The sequence below is a fragment of the Pezoporus occidentalis genome, unplaced genomic scaffold, assembly GCF_034315485.1.
Source record: "Pezoporus occidentalis ecotype Australia unplaced genomic scaffold, CSIRO_AGI_Poc_V1 ctg133, whole genome shotgun sequence".
In the NCBI taxonomy this organism is placed as follows: Eukaryota; Metazoa; Chordata; class Aves; order Psittaciformes; family Psittacidae; genus Pezoporus; species Pezoporus occidentalis.
The window spans coordinates 4,834,388-4,851,928 of NW_026913136.1; the positions used below are offsets into that span (position 1 = coordinate 4,834,388).

General features: G+C 34.8%; 1 protein-coding gene across 8 annotated transcripts in view; it reads left to right on the top strand.

Annotated features, from left to right (window-relative positions):
- The window catches only part of PTPRD (protein tyrosine phosphatase receptor type D), a 1,311,464-nt gene that overhangs the window by 1,270,149 nt on the left and 23,774 nt on the right, over nucleotides 1-17,541 (top strand). For all 8 annotated transcript variants that reach the window (XM_062609059.1, XM_062609064.1, XM_062609063.1 and 5 more), the window contains 2 exons: nucleotides 3,447-3,566; nucleotides 3,917-4,071. In XM_062609059.1, the coding sequence (XP_062465043.1) occupies nucleotides 3,447-3,566; nucleotides 3,917-4,071 (275 nt within the window). The remainder of the gene's footprint in view (nucleotides 1-3,446; nucleotides 3,567-3,916; nucleotides 4,072-17,541) is intronic.

The following is a 17,541-nucleotide window of genomic DNA, read 5'->3' on the forward strand; positions in this document are numbered from 1 at the left end:
GAGTGGAAGAAATGTAAAGAAAGAAAATGTATATGTTTAAGGGGCAGGTTAAGAGAATGTGCCTATCATTAGTTACATCTTCTAACTATCTACTGCTGTGGTACTTAAAAGATTTCCTATTAAAGTTGGTAGTCTTTTGAAAGCTACTCTGATTTCAGATGTAGTGGTTTTGGCATACACAACCTATGATCATGAGACAGTGAAAGTAGTACTAAAAGTTATGCTTGTCAATAGCCATAATTGTCTTTCTCTTTTAAAAACACTTTTTGAAATTACGAGTGAGGGTTTTTTTTTTTGTACTCACATATCTGTTCCATTCATCCTGCCATCTTTAGTGACAAGTAAGAGAACATTAGAGAATTATTGGTGAAAGCTGTTCTCTGTAACTGTGTACAGTTCATAGCACAGAATGGCTATCACTGAGTGCAGATGACCATAGTCAGAAGAGAAAATCAAACCTTGGCACTGGGAGCTGCGTGGTTAAGAGTAGGGTGAGGACTGTGAAATTCCCCAAAGCTATGTTCCAAACTAACTCTAAAAATAAATAAACCTTATATTTCCGAAGGAGGATGCATGTTATCATGACCATACTTAAAGTTGTCTGTTTTACAAACAATGTACAGAAGTAAGGAAGAAATTGCCCGTATGACAGGGAATCAAACACAGGCTGAAGAACTAAAGGACAAAAAGCAATCTGTCAACTAATTTAAAAATTGTCTTGCTGACATTTAGTGTTAAATTTGGGTGACTCAAGGGGTTTGAGAATTTTCTTCTGAAAAATATATTAGTGTATAACCCCTGAAAAATAAATTTTAAGTGCTGAAATGTATGATCTTCACATAGGATAAAAGATTTAAAAAGAAATAATAGTGCCTTCTCAAAAATAGTGCCTTCATAATTAACTTACATTATTTGATTCTCTGCTGCTGGTGCAGTCCAATAGAAAACATTGTTCTGATATCTCACAAAGATGAATTGGATTCTAAATTGTTAGGAGTATTGGGAATGTAAGGTTTATGATCACAGAGCAAAAGAGGTCGGAGGCAGGTAAGGTCACATCGCTGAATAAGACCTGTTGTTCTCAGGAAAATTAAAAAGCAAAAGAATAAAAGATGTAGTTCCATCAACTTGTGGTTAATGTGCTGTTCCAGAAGTTCAAACATCAGTCAGAAATCAGACTTCTTTTCTAAAAATTTCATTCTTATTTTCATCAGTTTCCACTTTCAAATAATATATATACTGGCCTGAAATTGTGTTTATTTTTAAGAAGCATCTTCTTCCAGTAGCAGACCTCTGCATAACTTAGTTCCAACAGAAAGTGTTTTATAATTGTAAAAGAGTTGGAGTTTCTTACATAAACTAATATATAAAACAACAATGAAATACAATGAAATGGAAAAAAAAAAACAAAAGCAAACAAAACCGATCTAACAAACAAAACCCTAAAATCTGCACCTAGAATAGCACCACATTTATTTTGTCCCAGCCTAACTTAAAAGAAGCAATTCTCTACAGGCTTCTAAACCTTAGTTATGCTTAACTTTAGGTTATTATACAAAATAAAAATGAAACAATTATTTTCTGTTGTTTGCAAAAATGCTGATGCCCTACTATGTTCTGAATTTCCATTTATTTTTTTATGTTCAACATTTATTTCGCTCTGTTGTGGACTCATAGAACGGTTTATGTTGGAAGGGATCTTAAAGCTCATCCAGTTCCAGCGCCCTGCCATGGGCAGTGACACCTTCCATTAGACAAGGTTACTCAAAGCCCCATCCAACCTGGCTTTGAATACTTCCAGGGATGGGGAAGCCACAGTTTCTCTGGGCAACCTGATAATAATTAGGAATTATTTTCCTAATGTCTAATCTAAATCTACCCTCTTTCAGCTTTGTCACCAAATTACATTTGGAAGTCGATTTTATAAAGTCATTCTGGTGAAAAGCTTTTGATGAAATTTTTCAGGCATGCTCTCTGGAAGCTGGAACTGCTTCTACAATAATACAATCTATACATTGAAACTGCAGGGTAGAGTGGAGAACTACATGTTTAGGCATTCAAAAGCATAATCAGACATTTATTACTTGTATTCATTTTATTAAAAGTACATAAAGTATTCTACCATTTTTATTATTTTTTTTTTAAATCATCCAAACCAAACAGGTTTAGTCAGAGCTTAAGAAATAATAAACCACAAATTTTTTGTCTAAAATATGGCTAACAAGTAACACTGTGTCTATACTAATGATAAAGTGAAATTAGCTTTATATTTGTAGTATTATTTATAATGTTTATATTGAAATAACTCAACTGAAAACATACTTTTCTATCCAATTTGCAGAAGACCACAATGGTATGTTTTAGAATTAGGAATCTTGCAAATAAATCGCTGCTATTCATGAAGTATTTGAAATACTTATGCGTTCAGCAGTTCAGTAAATAGCACAAGGAAATAATTCCCTAATTCCCCTAATAAGATGACTTTATACACTATTTATCCCATTTTTAAGACTGTAGTATCAGTAAATACTTTTAGTTTCTTTGTTCCAATTCTTTATCTATAAATTAAGCTATCAATTCCTGTAAAAATTGTTTCGGGGGTTTTGCCACTATTGAATGTTCATCACCTGTTTCAGTGGTTAGACTTTTTTTTTCCTCCTCTTTAGCCAGATTGTTTGTTCTCAGACTGTGATTTGTGAACTGTTAGTGATCTGTGACCTGCGAGTTTCTAATTTAAACTATCTGGAAGCAAAAGCTATTCAGGACTGGGAGTTTGAAAGCATACTGAATCTTTTTCAATAAGTACTGTGCAGAGTTAGAAACTGGAGAACGCAGAAGTTTCAAAGACTCATATCTTAATTTTCCATTTTGGGGGAATCTTCAGCATAATAATTCACATTCTTATCAGAAAATACTTTGCAATATGCTGCTTTTGTTGTTTCTTAAAGTTTGTGTATTCTCACTGAATTTGGTATGAATCTTATTAATATTAAATAAATAAATAAATGCAGTGCATTATTACTGGGCTCAGAATACGCTTCTGTACCATATGCAAGACTAACTGATTAAAATTTATTACTATAAATGAAAAAGAGGCTGAGTGTCTCAGTCACTCACCTGTCAGTCTCTGAAAGTGAATATTTTCAATTGTTAGGTCATATTTTTAGGTGCTATAGATTCTTTTAATTTAGTGTATCTATCTATACTTACTAGTATTTCTTAGTCATCTGCCCCACTGAATTTACAAATGCTCATTATAGAAAAAGATACTGTAAGAGCTACTACCAAAAGAGTAATTCTTGTGGATGATAAAATAAATTTATGTCGGAGCCTTGGCTATTGTTGGACATTCTAACTCCTTTTAAAAACCTGCAGAGATATATGCTCAGATATGTAATAAATGCCATTTTTAAATGTATTAAATAATTATGTATTTTTCACTTCAGGTGAAGTGTGATCAGTACTGGCCAAGCAGAGGCACAGAAACTTACGGCCTAATTCAAGTGACCCTTTTAGACACCGTTGAATTGGCAACATACTGTGTTCGTACATTTGCACTTTACAAGGTATATGTACTTCTATATACTTACAATAAAGTTTAAAATATAAATGTTGGCAACTTTTGTCTTTCCCTTCCCACAAAAAAATATTTAGCTCATTGAAAAAATAGCTAAATCTCTGGCATTTGTTGTCAGGCTTTACTGTGCAGTACAGTTAAAAGTTCTTGCATTGTTTGAATCCTGCAATTGAGAATATAAGAAACATTTCCCTCCATAGCCTGAGTTCTGTTTTTCTCTGGCCCCGAATGTGGTTTAAATACACTTTTCTGGTATATACGCTTCTGCAGTTGTTTTGTTGAAAAATGCCAATATCACATCAAGTGGCAGTTTTGTCATTAATTTTTTTAATACCATAGAATGGTTCAAGTGAGAAAAGAGAAGTGAGGCAATTCCAGTTCACTGCCTGGCCTGACCATGGTGTTCCAGAACACCCAACACCGTTCTTAGCTTTCCTGCGACGAGTGAAGACCTGCAACCCACCTGATGCTGGACCTATGGTTGTACACTGCAGGTAATCTCAGAATTCCTTTCAGAGCATCTTATGTCAATATTACTGTTTTCTATTGCAGATAAAAAACCTCTCTTCTTTCAAAGAGACTTCTGTCAAAGATGATTGCATTTTAAATTCGCAACTTGAGAACAGCACTGCCAACTTGGATGGGCCAGAATTATTTAATTTGGTCTGTGCAAGAGGAATTCATTTTAGAACATGTAAAGGTCTGCAGGGAGAACGTCTACAGGGACAATACAATTATAGTTATGGCATTCAGAAGGTGGCATTAAAAAAGTTTTGCTTTAAAAACAATGTTGAAGAAAGTGTGTTTTGAGCAATAAAACATCTTTTGAAATTATTACTTACATTGTGTATGAATGTAAAGAACATGAAACTTAAGGAAGATAAATGGCAACTTTTATTTACAGTAGGTAGAAACCTTACTCTGTTTTCAAATTTAAAGTACTAGGAGTAGGGAGAATGAAGAGATGGCCATTCTTTAGAAATCTTTGACGAGACGATCTTAAAATCATGCTTATAGCACTGTCAGAAGGCATGTGCCAGTTCTGATTGAAATAAGCTTTAAGATGGATCCTCTCATTCCAGGGCTGTGTAGTTATAGCTTGCATGGCTTACTCTGCTGCCCTTTTCAAAGCTAATGCCTAAGATCAGTGATTTTTGTGAGCTTTGTTTTGGGATACCATCAGTTAGTAAAGCAGAGAGCTACTAACTATTCACTTTCACTGGAGCTACAAATGCTTAGTGTATTTGAAAAATAGCTTTGCTTTTGCTATCCAAAAACTGAGGAACAAGAATTATAAGGATTATGCCCCCTCTAGTTCTGGCTTCTTACGTATTGGTAAGCCAGCCACGGAAGCTGTTTTTTTTTTAATATCTTCAAAGTAATTAAAAGAGGCTCTTGTAAGTAAGACAGGAAAAAAGTCAACATGAAAACAAAAGAATTACTTCAGTGTTAAAAGGCACACACTGTTTAGAAAATGTCAGAGGACATGGAATATAGACATTCAATGTTTATTGAAATACCAGGGTTAGGAATGGGAAATAAATATGAATAATAATTCATTTACACAGTTTGCTGAGTATTGCCTGAATGGAGACAGAACTTTCTGTACCTTTACAGGATTTTAAAACATTTTGAATATTGCCTAGAATTATAGATTACCTCAGCTTGAATTTCATCAGCTGACTCTGTATAGAGCATAACTGCAAATTGGATATGTTATGCTATAAATCAAAACCCAAACTAATAGAGGAAATGAATCCTCCCACTCTGTGAAGTCTGTTAAATTACAAGAATGACCTAAATTATCTCAAATAAAAAAGATGAATCAAATTGTTGTTAAGTCATACAGCAAGGCATTGAAACAAATGAAATAAAACACAAAACCTGTTATTACTTAGCAATACTGATGAAATGCAAGGTCATTATTTCCTCTTTTTCATTGGTTATGCATGAAAATTTCTCTGAAAGTGGTGGTCAGGTGAGGTAGTAAGATTTGATGCCTGTTGAAGGACTTTTTTTGAATTTCGTATTTATTTGTCAGTATTCTACAGCATGAATATTCTAGTCACAAATTTGTTGAAGCTTTTCACCTTATGTATAGCTTCTTGGGACTTTCAGATTTTAGGCATTTCACACAAGCTATCCTCTAAAATGTAGACTCCCACCTATTCTATTATTTTAATAAGCCTTTTGAGTCCCAATCCCAACAATTTGTCTATGAGCAGAATTAATGAAACCAAATTTCTTGAAAATTTACAGATTTATGTCTCTGGGCTTTTGGGTTGTTTTGTTTTTGTTATTTGTTTTGGGTTTTGTGGGTTTTTGTTTTTTTTGTTTATTGGGGTTTTTCTGTGTCTATGCATGTAGGAGCAAGGGCTGTGGACAGCCAAAAGTTCACGAATGTACTCATTAACTCGTAAGTGTTAATGTGCTGACTATCTAATTGGTAGACCAACAAGAATAAGTTACTGAAGTCTTTCTTACAGCAGTAATGTTAGTGTGGGTGTCTTGTTTTCAGGTATATCGTAGCAACACTGTATTTTGAGACTTGTGTTGCCTTATCATTTTGAATTTGACATTATTAAACTGGTAAAAGAAAATCCAAACAAGAATGACAGAGCACCAGCACAATTTTGTTAAGCTAAAAGGTAACATGTTTCATTCAGCAATATGAAAAACTTTAATACTCTAGTTTGAAACTAAAGTCCCAGACATACTTGCACATTTCATTTCAAGCTCAGAAAAAAATTTCATTTTATGTTGAAACATAAATTTCATTTTATGTTTTGAATGTTACTTGCTTTCAGATTTCTTTAGTCTCCTCTCTGTTGTTCACTCTGTGAATGTCTTCATTCTTCTAATCTTCAGTCATTTCTTTTCTTCCTTTTTTTTTATTTTTTTTTTTCCTCTTCAGTGTCTGTATTAGAGAATTACTCTCATTATATTCTATTTCTGTCCTTTGATTCTGCTGTTTTTCAAATTTATTTCACTGGTTTTTACCATCTTGCTTTACAATTTCAATATGAAATAAGTTCCTACATGGAACTGTTTAGTATTTTCTCTGAAGAAAGATTGTTGTTCTAATGGTAACATTCTCCTGCCAATTTTTGTCATGCATCACCTTTCACTTCCTTCTGGTAGTCACCCTATTCCACTGAGATATCTGTTCTTGATAAACTTCTTGCTTTTCTTTCTTCCTTTGCTGGCTCGTAGTCTGCCACTGCAGCCTTTTAAAATAAGTCCCCTTTTCCTTGTTCTATATCTTATCTGTCACTGCCTCCCATTTTGTGTTCAGGACTCCCTAAGTCCCTTTTCATTAAAGTTCATGTACTACTATCACCCAGATAAGAAATGTATTTCAAACTTTCTTTGCTAGAGCAAAATAATATAATACAAGACCATATCTTGTATCCTTTACCAATGGTAGGCAGTTCTTTTCCAAGATACCCCACTGAAGGAATAATGAGTTTACTCCTCAGCAGGACATGGGATTTATAGTGGGGAGTGTAAAACAACTGAAACAACACTTATACCTTCTTTTGTGTTTCTTCCAGTACCTAAAAAACTGTCAGAACTCAGGAAATTCTCATAATGACATATTATAGAAGTATAAATATAAGGGGGTTTACTTTTAAAAAACTGGTAAGAAAGTAGGTGCAAAGAAGCCATGGAAGCATATTTCTACAAAGCTTTTAAGCCATAAAAAATAAGGAATATGAAATCTAGCAAGCAACTCAGTACAGGGGGATGCTGTTTATCTGTAGCATTTCTGAGAATTTAGCACAAAGTTTCTTACTACTCAAAAGCAGAGTTTCTTTTCACTTTTGATTCAGGTCAGCACCCAGTAAATGCAGCAGGAGCCTGACTAGATGAGGACCAAATGAAAGAGCCAGCTATCTGCATTTTGATCCTTAGACAGTAACCCCCTATTTACTCTGTATTTATAAGCAGGTGTTTTAAGTAAAAGGTTTAGCCCAACATTTTCCTTACTGCATTCTCCAGATCTGCCTAAATATTGACAGTTGTCTTGCAGTCCACTTCACGTTAAGAGCGTATGAGGTTTTTCCGGTTTTCTTGGTGGTTTTGGGATATGGCTATATATCTTGTAGAGAATTGGGACCCCAGACCAGTTTGTATCAAACCTCAGTAGCTGATAAGCTAGTTCAATATCCTGTTCCTAGGAAATGGTTGTTGAGCGTATGAAGAATTTATTTAATAACTTCCAGTGTGCTTAGAAAACTTCTGAGGTAGAAAACAGTGACAACTGTAAAACTCACCCTATAAGCATTTGAATGCATTCTGTTCACAAAACAGTGACCAGAAAAAAAAAAAAAAAGCAGTCTTAACTGGTGAAATTACTGTGAATGTAATATAAGTATTACCATATTACCATTCAAAATTACTAGACTTTGTAAGGTATGTTCTGATAAACCCATGTTAAACAAATGCCAGTGGAAGTCTTCAAAAGAAGTTCTGTGTGATGAAAACAAAAATACAGAATTATATGATAAGAATTTATGATCACATTAGTAATTATTTGTTACTAATATCCATGCAGCAGACATCTTGCATGTTATTTGCACACCTACTTTTGCTAATTAACAGTTTGCTTGCCTTTGCATATTGAATCTGAATCTAATACAGAAGTCAAAAACATGCGGAGCATTTCAATATGTACATTCTGTCAGCCAAAGCTCTTACCTCTGCAGAAAAGTTGGCAGATTTTTAAGCTGAAAAAGTAATTAAAATATAGATAAAGCTATTTTATTTTTAAGGAGAAAACAGATCATTGCTGAAAGGATTGTGAAGCACTAAATGTAATATCAAAGACTGATCTAAATGCAGATTTTTTAATTTACATAACCAGAAATTCTGGTAGGACTACCTGCATGAAAAAGGTGCAGTGGTAATAATACAAATGCATAATGCTTTTGCACATTTCTTTTTTTCCAAGGAAAAAACCCCATAGTTTACTCTCTATATCCACTTGGTTAGCAAATCAAGGTAAAGTTAAGTTTAGAAGTGTATTTGTTATAAACTGCCATGTTCCGTGATCCTTGCTTTAGTTTCATTCTTCCAGCGACAGCAATATTGTTATTTTCAGTAGAGGAAAGCAGCTAAATACAAGGTAAAGTTGCATGCAAAAAAACCTAATAACACAAAAGAAATTTAGCATTACCATCATTTTTGTAGATACTTTTCACGCTGTGTGCTCAAATGTTGACTTGTCTTATTTAGAACAAGTGTGGTGGGTAAAGTCTTCTTGTGTGAAGACTTTTTTTGTGGTGGGTAAAATCCATGATGCAGGTAGATGCTTTCTCATTTACAGAATCTTACATTTTGTAAGACTGTATCCTCTCAATCCCTTTGCACAGAAGTTGAGTAATATTCCAATCCAACTGTTCTCTCCACATGATTTGCCCTAATTTGCAGAGCTGATCTAGAAAAAAGGGTTTATTTAGCGCAAAACTGCAGGCTTAAACCCCAGGATTCTGCATTGCTGAGACTGTAATGTGTGGTCTAATGATAGTGAGGAAAGCGCGCGTTTTTGTTTGAAGTTGGATTAGTTCAGGCAAACAGGTGCTAATCAGATCACAATAAAATAGCACCAGAGGGTGTTTGGAGCTTTAGCCGCTATGTTTTCAGAACATCACAGAAACTTCAGTAGTTGGTTGAGTAGCACTACATAAAAGCTTAACATGTAAACACAATCCCATACGTTTGGATCTTTCTTTTTAATACCAGCTCCAAAGGGCATATCTTTAAGACACTTTGTGAAGTTTTGTCAGGTACTGTTAATGCTGCTATTGCAGATAAAAACTTGGATTTTTTGGAAAAATGTGACATTTTTAGGTAAATACATCTCTGAGTATAGTAACATAACCATTTAATACAGTAAAAACAATTTTAAAAAGAAAACATAATGCAATCTTGTATTTCTTAGAGTAGAATACTTACCTAATTTTCGGTCATTTCAGAATGAAAAGTAAAATCAAAAATATATATACATGAGGCAATTATTTTCCAGTGGATTGTTTAATTCATCTCTCTATCATTTGAACCTCCCTACTGCTTTAACCACATGCCTCACAAGTGTTCATTTTCTAATCCTTGCAGTGAGTAGGTTGCAGATGACTGCCTATCCTTTTTCACGGGGGGGGGGAAATTCCCCCCAGTACATATTCAGAAATCTCTCAAATAAGATTGAAAAATACTGAAAGCTTCCTCATCCCTTCCATTTCTCTACCCTGAGAGCAACTCAGGATCTTTCCTAACTTTCCTGGACAGCTGAAGGCTCTGGAGAGGAAAAGATAGTAAAGGCATTTTAGTATGACAAGTATTTTGATATCACAAATATTCTAAACTTTCTTTGCTTTACCCACATGTCTTTATCAAGCAGCTGTTGGGTTGCTACTGTATATTAGACTATGCTGGGTATAATCTATGTAAAAAAACACTGTAACACTCTTTCCTCTCCACCTGTTAGTTGTAGGTCACCATATACCCTCATTAAGCCATCTACTTTCCCAAAGTCTTTGCTCACAATAACAAGCGACAGAAGAAGGAGAAGGCTGTTGTTAAATTCTGTTCTTAAAACAATGCATAGAAGGTGACCCTGCTTAGGACATTATGTTCCTCTTAATGTAAAAATACAGCAATGAGTACATGTCTGTATTTTTCATTGTATTCTATTTGTAACTGATAGTCTGACTGGGTGTCATTTCATTTCTACCTTTCCTCTTGGGAGTGACTTCATTTCTACATGTACTTTATACAAAGTACACCAAGGCTTACAGAGTTTGATGTTTTGGGACGCTGATCCCTGAGGAACTGGAAATGGATTCTCTTAATTTTGAAACTTTTGGATGGTTGTTCTGTCTTCATTTAGTTATTGAAATTACAGAGTCTACTGGAAAGTGAGAAAGAGTCTAGAAGGAAGGTTGATAAATGCTATTTGGCAGAAACAAAATGCTGATGTTCCATCAGCACAGTGATTGAGGCGGTCATCAAGTTGGGATTTGACTTCATATCACCATAAAAACTTTCCAGGTTCTGATAATTTATATTCCTAAAGCTTCACAGTTGAAAACCCTGGATGTTTTATACTCAATGTACAAGCTAATTACTCTGCTATGCTCATGCATATAGGCCAAAACAGAGTCTCTGGCAGTGTGCTGGTAGAGCCACTAACGAATGTGTAATGCTGGATTTTTTTTCTGTTTCACATTTGAGTGTCTTTAGTTAGGATTATCTTGATTGAAAACATGCCAGTTATCTTCCTCAACTGATCACTCTTTAAATGAAGGGCAGTTTGGCTCTTATTAGCTTAACTTGTTTCTTTAAATTTAGGTGCTCATATACAAAAACCTGGAATTATGAACATGACAAGGGTTACCATACAATAGTCATTGTGACAGTATGCAGGGTCCTTAAAGATTGGCTGGGGTACCTTGATATTTTTAGTTTGAATAGAAAAATGCTGTGCTACATTATCTAGAAAATCCTCCGTGAGGTGCCAGACACCAGCAAACTGATGCTGATCCACTTTCAAGTTTTCTCTAAACCAGTTCTGCCCAGTGAAAATCCTTTCCTAAAACCTGAACTGAAGCTGCTGTATATACAGTATATGCTTCCTTTTTTGTAAGCATAAAAAGGTATCACTGGAACCACTATTAAAAATTCAAGGCATACAAAAAACAAGTATGATTCTATGATTCTATTTCTTCATGCAGGTTCAAATAATGGAAAATGCCTACTTGTGGTCTTTTTGATTAAACCAGTCCAATGTATATAAAGCCATCTTTGGCTGGCACTTAGCCTGTGGTTTAGGGGATTATACCCTCACTGCTGTAACTTAGGGCAGGATTATCTTTTGAAATCCTAAAAAGATGCTGTGACTGCATAGGGCAAGATTTTGTTTCTGGTAGAAGTCAGAAATCTGTAAAGGATCATAGTGAATACTATTACTAGATATGATTAGTGGTCTATCTGGGCCTGACTCTGACAATGGCAAATGTCAAAACTTTTAGGGGAAAGTATGGAACTCCAATGTCAACAATTATTTCAGTAAAGTTTCCTTGCAAGCAGCAAGCAGTTAGTGACTAGTATAGCCCTACTTCATGAGGATTTAAATTCTTTTCCGTGGTTATTTCTTTACCTGCCTAGAGAAACTGGTGGATATCTCATTGTTCATATTCATGATTGTACATATATGTACATATGTACACATTTTAAAGAACTAAAACAGTCTTATCTTTGAGTTTTTCCTTGTCTAAGTATTATTCTCCGACAAGTAGTTTCACACATTATGGAAGAAGCTACCTATTTACTGCTTTAAACGTGTCTGCTCATTTCACTGAATGTTTTTAGGTAAAGAGGAGAAGAAAAAAAGGCAAAAACATTTTTAACACTGTTTATTGTTTTACATGTCTACAACTTTCACTTGTCTTCATCCATCATAGCAAACTAGGATAGCAAAATATCCCAAACTGCTTTAGTACTTACCATGTAGAGAGAATTGGAAGGGAATCCTCACATCCCTAGTCTTTTGGCTGGCTATCTCTGCTCCCTTGCTTGTTACATACCCTTTTCTGTAGCCTTAGTAACAATAACTACTCCACAGTTTTCTTAACTTTTTAGTAAGAGGTAAGGAAGCAAAAACAGTTCCATAATTATGGCACATTTTCTTGCTAAAAGTTGTCTGGTGGATGTATTGAGGCCTAACTTGAATTCGGGCAGCAAATGGTTTCAGTTGAGCAGGTCTGGAGACTGATGGCTTTTCACTCAGTGAAATAACCTGCCCCTTATTAAAATGTAAAAAATTTCTGTAAGTTTTTTTTTAACAGAAACCATCCCTTTTCCATGTGTTATCTGAAATTACAAATATGTTGGTGCTGATAATTATTTCCATATGTATATTATCATGTCCTACAAGGCCTGTAATTTCCTTTGACCTAAGCTGTAGTTTGATACATTATTTGATCAGCACTCTTAGTGAGTCATTTTATACATACGTATTTAGTTAATTGGTTATTTTTCTCCCCGCCCATGTTTGTATATAATATACTCTACAAAGGAAAAGGAAATCTGACTGCTTGCAGCTGAGTCTAGTAAAAGAGCAATTAGGTTCTATCAGAGCCAGCAGCTGTCCATAATGAGTTCTGAATTAAAATTATGAGTGAAGAAAAGAATCCAGCCATCTGCAGGAAATGTGAAAATATTTTTATAACCCAATAGCCAAATTCTGGAAATGGGTATCTCTGAGATTTCCCAGCTGTACCTACAGTAAATTCCAGAATATTGCTGGACACACTGTATACTGGAACACATTGCATCAACTTGGCTATCCAGTGTGTTTGGCTAACTTCTAACAGGCTGTATTTTTATCTAAAGTAATCAGCATGAAAGCTTTTTTAAATCATCTCCCTGTGTCTCTAGAACTAAAATGCAGCTTTAAAAATAGAATCATAGAATAGTTAGGGTTGGAAAGGACCTTAAGATCATCTAGTTCCAACCCTCCTGCCATGGGCAGGGACACCTCTCACAAAACCATGCTACACAAGGCTATGTCAAGCCTGGCCTTGAACACCTCCGGGTGTTCATAGTCCTGTTATCTTTTTGTGGAGGCTTTCTGACAAGTATTCTGCCCATAATATTAATCTTTCTTTGCTTTTCCTACTTTTATAGACTTACTTCAGGGTCTCATCACTTATTATCAGATTTTGTCAATGAGTGTTGTCCCAAGTGAATCCTATTGCAGTGCCTTATTGTTTGTTGTTTTTTTTTTGTTTGTTTTTTTTTGTCACTTGAATTTTAAAAACATTTTTCAGTTGTTTAAAAATTATTATGAGGCTATCCAAGCTCATTTTACCGCTACTTTGAAACTTCTACATCAAAGGCCCCATGATTTTCATTATGTGATTAAGCAAAGTGAAATGCTTAGTGGTATTAATCTATCACAATCTGACTTTCCACACCATTATGGAGAATTCACGCTGGTATGACTGCTGAGGTTAAAGAAAAGAAATATCCGAAGTAGCACCAGTACCCAAGCTCTTCAGCTGTCAGTGGAGTATTGTCAGACAAATTGATAAGGGTGTTTATTCTTTTCACCACTTGGTCTAAGAAAACAGAGGCCTAGCAAGAACTTTGCTATGAACTCATCAGAGAAGCCTCAGGGTTTTATGCTCTGTTCTCTGTGTAAAATCTCACTGCATTATTAGCATATTGCAGCCACTTCAGTTTGAACCAAATCTGAAGTGGGAAGATAACATTTGTTTTATCTTCTGAATGTATCCTATAGATACATTAGTTCTCTGTGGGAAAAAAAAAAAAAAAAAAGAGACGTCTTGAGATGGACATCAAAAAAAGGTTTGCTATACAAAAGTCCTGTCAGCTTCAAGCTTGAGGACTAATTTATGCTTATTTCTGAGTTTCCAAAAGAGGAGAGAAATAATAAGTAAATTAAAAAAATAAATAAATATAAATACATAGAAGTTTTGTAGACAGATACCTGTGAACAGTACACAATACATTTGAACTGTTATTGGTACTGAAAAATAAAAAAACCTAACACAAGCTGTGGAGACCTGGTATTATGTCTTTTTAGCTTTGTACTTAACAAATGAAATATTGTGTCTAGATGACAGTCTGGAACCTCATCACTGTTCTATCAGTCTAAACCCCAAGTATAACAAATGGCATATGGTAGTGTTCTGACTTCAGAAGCAGAGATCATGAAGGCAGCTGGTGTTAAGAAAAGAAACCAGCTGTTGACCACAATAGGTATTCAAACACCTAGAGTCAGGGAGGGCTCCAGAACAACTCTGAAACTGGGAAACACCTCAGTGTTCAGCAGGTACTTTCAAGGTCATTCTGTTACCCAGCTCTGCAGAACACATTTCTTCCCACCTTCTTTAATTCATTTTCAGGTAGCATCAGTTCACCTTTCTACTTCCAACACAGATAGGGTAATAGCTCTCCTACATACTCCACATGAAAATGTAATTAAAGCACAGAAATATGCAAAACTACGAAACAACTCCTCAAAACATTCCACTCTGAGAATGCAAAACAGGTTGAAATGCAAAGAAAGCAAGGAAGTAGCAGCAAGCAGTGTAATTTCTGCTCATTGACTTGTTTGCTTTGCTGTAATTTCAATTCTTTTTATTGATGATAGGATCACCATGTACTTCCTCTCATAAATTACAAGTATCATTTTCTGTATTTACTACAACTGTTCATGCATAGATCTGTCTTTAAGGTAACAAGTCACAGTAAGTTGTGTGTTTTAAAATTAACCTCAAAATGCATTTTTCTAAACTCTATTTCACTAAATTTTATTTCAGTAAATTAAAATAGGTCTTTCTTAAGTGGATTGCATAATGACAAGAATGCTTTGTGAATGCATTGTACAGTACAAAGAATGTAAAATGTACACTGAAACTCAACAATCTCACAGAGTAGATATCTCTTGGGAAGTTACTGTTAGATGCTAAATAGAGAATGCAGTACACTGAATATGTAAGATTGTATTGAGAGAAGTCAGAAAATAAGGAGGATAACTGACAACTGGATTAAATAAAAAATCACAGAAAATAGTTGTGCACAGATAAAACAGTGCAGAGAAATACAATTTATTCTAATGTATTTTCTTTATGTATCTAGTTGAAGAAATCAGGTGATAACCATGATTTACAGTCAGGTGTATATATATAAAAATCCTCTATGAAAAGCAGGATTATATCACATATTGCTATATAAAATCAACAATCAACTCTGAAGGAAAAACAAGGTAAGAAACAGAAGCAGTATGAAATAGGGTCAATAAACTTTTCAGTTGTCATATTGTATAATTTCTGCTATATTTCATTTTACACGCAGAACAATGAGAGGTTTGGTTGTTGGATTTTTTTTTTCCACCCAACAATTCATGATTTCAGAAAAGAAACAGGCAGAGGTACTCTGATATTCTGTCTCTTTAAGGAAGAGAAAACATGTCTCAGAAATAGTTCTCTCCCTTTTCAATCTCATAGTTCCTAAGTGTCAGAAAAGACAGAAGTATTGATAGAAAGGCAGGGGCCTTGAAGATCTGATTAGTAGATGAGGCAGGGGGTGGATGAGGGGAAAGGAATGGAATGGTGGTGCTTTCTTTTAAGTGTGTGGGACCATGAGACCAAATTTAGACAGGGCTTTTAAGCTTCTCTCCCATGACATGTCTAGAATCTTATTTCCATAGATATCCAAATTCCAGTCTAATAAAAAGATTTCTGTAGAAGATGTTGTGTCTGTAACTTGTTGGTTAATAACCCTTAATGGATCCTTTACTCCGTGGTATTTTGTAACAATGAGTTTCACAATTTAATGACGTACTACAGGAAAAGCAACTTCCTGTTTGTTCTAAATTTCCTGTCTCATCATTTCGTGATCCTATTTCTTGTGTTGCAGGCAAAAGATGAATAGTGATTTCCTTTTCACCTCCTCCACATAGCACGAGTTTATGCAGTTCTTTCATATCTTCCTTTCTCTTGAGTCTTCTCTGCTCCAAGCTGAATTATGTAATGTGTTTAACCTCCCCTTTATACACTGTCATCCTCTTTGGTATGTTCTTCAACCTTACAGTTTCTCTACTATTCTTGATATGGGCCACATTGCTTGATGTTGAGGTGAATGCAAGGGCAGCCTTTTGGCATGCAGAATGGCCTCAGAATGGCATTGAGGGGAAAATCCACAGAATCCTTCTGTAAGTAGTGGATCCTTAGAGTGGTGAGTGAATGAATGAGTGTAAAAGTGAACAAAGATTATCAGACAAAATCCTTCAAATTAGTTCTACAGAAACCTCCTAAATGTAATTGCAGTGCAAAAATGTAACTTCAGGTAAACAGTTGTCACATTTTCAGTGTGCCCAGAAACTGCCTCTAATGTAGTTCAACATGGTATATATTTCTCCACTGCTAAAATAATTTACTAAACATGTAAAGTATTTCTAATACTTCTGAGCTGTCAGCTAGTGGAATTGCTGTTTACATTTGCACACCCACACCACATTCCTGCATTGCTTTGAAGCTGTATAGGAGTCTTGCATTTGTGTAAAGTTGTAGCTCATGAAAGACCTCAATTTAAAGTCTGGTGAGAGGATTTGAATTCCTGTAGTGGAATATTTTTGTTAGAAGTGTCAAAAAGTTTTTTTGTTTGTTTTGTTGGACATTACTAGTGCTACACCTTTATCCTGCATTGAAAACTCAGCTTTTAAAGTTATTTCATAAACAATTATTCCCTTTACATGGGATTTGTTGCAGAAAATTTCTGGAGTCTTGATTCTGTGTATTTAATATTTTGAGAGTTTATTTATGTTCATCATAAAATTTGCCAAGACAGCTTCTTGTGCTTGATCTCTCCAGAACTGAATTTAGGATTAGAAGAACAAACTTACTTCCTGAACATTATTACACTTCTGCTATCAAATATTATTAAGAAAAAAAAAAATTGGGCTTAAAACTGGAGCTGTTATATTTGAAGAATTTATGATAATGCTAGAATTCTGAGAACATATGGACTGAAAGTAAAAGCTTTATAAAGCTGTGTAAATGAAGAAATAGCTGAGGCTGACTTTCTATATGTGAGTCTCTTATGCTTTTGCCAGCTATCTGGAAACTACAGGGAACTTTAGGCAGAGCTTTATCTACTTGCAGTGAAACATCCAATTTTCAGATTTTCTTTTTCCCTTGTTCATTTTAAGAAGCTTTGTGTGACTTCAGTGGCAAAAATGGTTGCCTTCATGCATAGTATAGAGATGAAGAAAATGGCTAAAGTTTTTTAGTGAAGCAGTACACCTAAAAATGTTTTGTATACCATACCTAGTTGCTGCTATCCAACCATAACCACAGTGAGAGTAAAAGAAAGTCATTGTACACTTGCAGATCAGTTCTCAAAGGTCCCTTTTAAGCCAGTACCAGAATTCTTGA